Source organism: Coptis chinensis, chromosome 5, assembly GCF_015680905.1.
Source record: "Coptis chinensis isolate HL-2020 chromosome 5, ASM1568090v1, whole genome shotgun sequence".
Classification (NCBI taxonomy): Eukaryota; Viridiplantae; Streptophyta; class Magnoliopsida; order Ranunculales; family Ranunculaceae; genus Coptis; species Coptis chinensis.
In genome coordinates, this window is record NC_141460.1 from 7856767 (window position 1) to 7861405 (window position 4639).

The 4639-nt window shown below is 45.3% G+C and overlaps 1 protein-coding gene across 1 annotated transcript; it reads left to right on the forward strand.

Annotated features, from left to right (window-relative positions):
* Positions 1-2028: 2028 nt before the first annotated feature.
* Positions 2029-2504, forward strand: LOC147496492 (uncharacterized). Its single transcript, XM_086562590.1, has 2 exons — positions 2029-2361; positions 2427-2504. The coding sequence occupies exons 1-2, from the start codon at positions 2029-2031 to the stop codon at positions 2502-2504; spliced, it is 411 nt and encodes a 136-aa protein (XP_086418716.1).
* The last annotated feature ends 2135 nt before the right edge of the window (positions 2505-4639 follow it).

Sequence of the window (4639 nt, forward strand, 5' to 3'; positions counted from 1 at the left end):
CCCTTCTCTACTCAGTCAAAGCTTCTGGATCACAAGGCACAGAGGAAGATCAGGGGATACTCTAAAACTCCCCTACATCTTGTGGCGCCGTCTGTGGGGACGAAAGCAGGTAGACATTCATTCAAACGACTAATTTAGTTTAAAAACTCTTACTATTGTGATGGCAGGAGCAAAGAAAACAAAGGGTGGCGCTACCACGCACAGCGTCGCCGTGAGAGAAGAAAAGCATGAGATACCTGAAGGGGGGGGGGGGGAAGAACATCGGTCCCCATGATGCGTATAACCCCCCTCCAAAGACCTATGACCAGCACCGACAGACCAGCTATTCTCGGTGCAGGCCCCAGGAATAACGCTCAGGAAGAGCGTCAAGATGATGAGAATGTTGTCCTCACCAACCTAGAGTCTATTCAGGCAAGATAGGGAGTACAGGCTCTGGAACAGCAAAGAAGCAATCTTGAACGAGAAGTACAGCTGTTGAGGTATTTGTATCAATTTGACACAGGGAAGGAGCCACTCATCAATCTCGATGATGACAGCCTTCCAGAAGGTGGTAGTGCAAAGAAACCAAGGTGCGTGCGGGGGCCTAGCTTGATGCGAGACATCTGAGTCAGAATACAACAACTCAGATGAGGACTCGGATACGACATCCAACCAGTGTCAACTGACCAGGATCGTGATGTCGACCCTAAACACAAGAAAAAAGCTCAGACCAAGAAACATTCCACCAAAGAAGCTGCATGGGAAACTGAGAAGAATGACCTGATACGTCAGATGCATCGGATGATAGGCAAAGAGAGAAAAATGCAAGACTTCTTTCTTCAATCCGCCATAATGGGGGTAGGCAGATCTCCTTCTACATCTCGAATAATGAGAAAGCTTTACCTCCGCGGCTACTAGCAACTAAAGTTTAGTGTCTTCAATGGCAAGTCAGATCTGGTTGATCACGTATTCAGATATCGAGTAACCATGGGACAATATGAAAGGTATGACCACGTCATGTGTCAAGAGTTCAAAGCTTCCCTGTTTGGATCTACGCTCCAGTGGTACCACAGGTTACCTAAGTGGTAGATTAGGTCCTCAGAAGAAATGTTTAGGACCTTCATAGACAAGTACTCATGCAACAAGCACCAACTAAAGCGGATTGACATATTATTCAACATAAAGAAAAAGGACGGAGAAGCTTTGAGGTCCTATATGCAACGATTCATGGAAATTTCAATCTAGATAGAGTCTTGCGACGAACAAACTACCATAATAGCTTTCAAACAAGGGTTGGATGAAAATAACGCCTTATTCGGATCCCTCTCCAGGAAACCACCTCGTGATTTAGAGGAACTCCTAGACAGGGTTGAGACTCATGCGGGGTGGGATGAGGATGTCCTGAACAGACGTCCGAAAGTAAAAAAGGCTAGTCGGACAGCTCCTGTGGCCCCTCGAGAGGGGAACTCTTCCTCTCAAAAGTCGAAAAGAGACTGTAATCGTGGCTGCCAAAGGGATGAATCCCCGTCAAAGGGACGGATGCCCAGAGGACAGTACCAAAATGTAACCAATAGCATAGATGAAAAACGACAAAAGAAGCTACGAGTGGAAGGAGCTAAAGAAGCTCTTCCCTCAATGGACATAAACTTCACCCCTTTGAACAAAATGCCAGATGAGGTTCTGGACTTAATCAAGAATCATAGTTACCTCAAATGGCCAGTTTCGCTTAAGCCAGGATCCTTGGGTATTAGAGACCAAAGGACCTACTGTAAATTCCATAAGAGTAAGGGTCACAGCACCAGAGCCTGCAAGACCCTGAAAAATGAACTGCAGGATCTGATTGAAAGGGGGTATTTGAAGCAGTTAGTAGCACACGGAGAGGTGAACACAGTACAACCTGAGGAGATTAGTACGTCAGTTCAGGATCCCCTAGGAACTGGACCGCTCAATGGCCGCCTCTAGCTAAATATGATTTCTAGAAAGGCAAGCAAACAAAGTGGGCAGGTCACTGAAAAAGGCGTGTGACATCAAATGCACATCGCCAAGCAAATGAGGATCATGAACAGCGAACTGAGTATAGGTGCACAGGTCAATGCGGTACCCCACAAAGATTCGCTTATCCTCTTCACTGAGGCCAACTGTTGTAGCATCCATAGCCCACATGAAGATGCACTTGTTTTGACACTACCTTTCGGAGATTATGATTTGCATCGCATATTGGTTGATCCAGGTAGCTTAGCATATGTGATATACTACGACGCATTCAAGAAGCTACAAATTCCTGATTCTGAGATCGTCGCTACCAACTCCAACCTATATGGATTCAGTGGGGACAAAGCTCTGGCAGTTGGAGAAATCCAACTACCCGTAGCTACTAGTCCGGTAACTCTCATCATAAACTTTGTTGTGGCAAAAGCTAATACACCCTATCACATAATCTTGGGCAGGACTTAGCTGCACAGACTCTGAGCTGTTCCAAGCACCTATCACCAATGTCTGAAATTCCCGCACAATGGGAAAATTGAGACAATTAGCTGGGATAAGGTGGTTGCCAAAGTATGCTACGTTATGGCAACGAAGCAGTCCCCACTCCTTTTTGAACCAATAGAGGTGGGGCAACCCGTCAAATAACAATTACAGTTGGATCCCCCTCTCCCAGATCTGATCCAAAGAGAGAGAGAGGCTCCCCCCTCATTGGAGCCATTAGAGGAAGTGGAAATTATGGGAGGCAGCTCGCCAAAAGCCACTTTGATCGGGACCTTGTTGAGTTCTGAAGAGTGTTAGGCTCTAATACATTTCTTTTGAGAACACACAGACGTGTTTGCTTGGTCATTCAAAGAAATGCCAGGAATTGACCCCCTCGTGGCATGCCACTGACTCAATGCCCACAGTGATACAGTAGTAGTTAAGTAGAAACCGAGAAGAATAGGTGCTGACAGGTCCAAAGCGGTAAAAGCAGAAGTTGAAAAACTAAAGGCAGCTAATTTTGTCAGGGAGATCAATTTCCCCACCTGGATCTCTAATATTGTCCCAGTATGTAAGAAGAATGGGTCATGGAGAATATGTATCGACTTCACATATCTAAACTACGCATGTCTAAAAGATAGTTATCCTCTAGCGCGGATTGACAAATTGGTAGATGCAACGGCTGGACATGAATTGTTATCTATCACGGATGGGTCATCTGGCGACAACTAGATCCCATTGCATGAGGAATACCACAAGCATGCAAGTTTCACAACCGATGATGGGATGTACTGCTATCAGGTCATGCCATTCGGACTGAAAAATGCGAGGGCCATGTACCAGCGCTAGGTGAACAAAATATTTGAAAAATTATGGGAGACATTGTGGAGGTGTATGTAGACAATCTCCTAATCAAGAGTCTGAAATGGGGAGATCATCTCTCCCACTTGAAACGTGCATCTGACGTTCTTCGAGAGTATCGCATGAAACTCAACCCTGCGAAATGTGCTTTCGTCGTATCGTAAGGGAAGTTTTTAAGGTATCTGGTTACTAAGTGAGAAATCGAGGCAAAACCAGATTAGATCCGGGCGCTCATAGAAATTCCTTCACCTAAGAATATGTAAGAGGTTCAAAAGGTTACAGACAGGTTAGCAGCTTTGAACAGGTTCATCTCCAAGAGTTCAGATAAGTGCAAACCTCTGTTTCAGTTACTTAGAAAAAATAATTCCTTTGCATGGACGGAAGAATGCCAAAAAGCATTCAATCAGCTCAAAACATACCTGGGGGCACCACCAATCCTTTCCAAACCTATTGAAGGAGAAGTTTTGGGTCTTTATCTCTGTTCATCTGACTACGGTATCAGTTCTGTACTAATACGCGTGGATGAAAAGAAGGTTAAAAAACCTGTCTATTTCTTAAGACGAACGCTCCTACTAGCAGAAACAAGATATCCTAAACTCAAAAGAGTTGCTTTAGCCCTTGTTTTTGCAGCAGAGAAGTTACGACCGTACTTCCAGTCCCACACTATCAGGGCAATCACATAATACCAGTTACGATCAGTTCTGGAAAGGCCAAACAGGTCAGGGAGGTTAGCTAAGTGGTCCGTGCAACTATCAGAATATTATATTATCTATGTTCCACGAATCTCAGAGAAAGGTCAGGTACTAGCAGAATTCTTGGGAGATTTCCCAATAGCCTACACTGGGTACGACTCAACAACATCCAGTTCAGATGAGGGCATCCTGCCTAAACCTCTAAACGCCCATCCAGGCCTATGGGAGTCGAGCTCCGGGTGGCGACTGTTCGTGGATGGGTCTTCAAATGACAAAGGTGCAGGAGTGGGAGTTGTGTTAGTTACTCCTGAGAACATGCGACTGGAGAAATCCATCCAGCTGGGTTGGAACACCTCTAACAATGAGGCAGAATATGAGGCGACACTTGCTGGCCTCACAATGGCTCTTGACCTGGGCCTAACACACCTCACAGTTTTTAGTGACTCACAACTAGTTATGTTCCAAGTTGATGGAGGATATGAGGCTAGGGACGAACGAATGGCCAAATACCTGGAACTGGTGAGGGGTCTTCAGGGCAAGTTTGAGAATATTCAATTTTATTAGCTGGCTCGATTCAAAAATCAACACACAGATGCTTTGGCATATGTTGCCTCGATGTTAGGCAACAACGAGTCTCATTC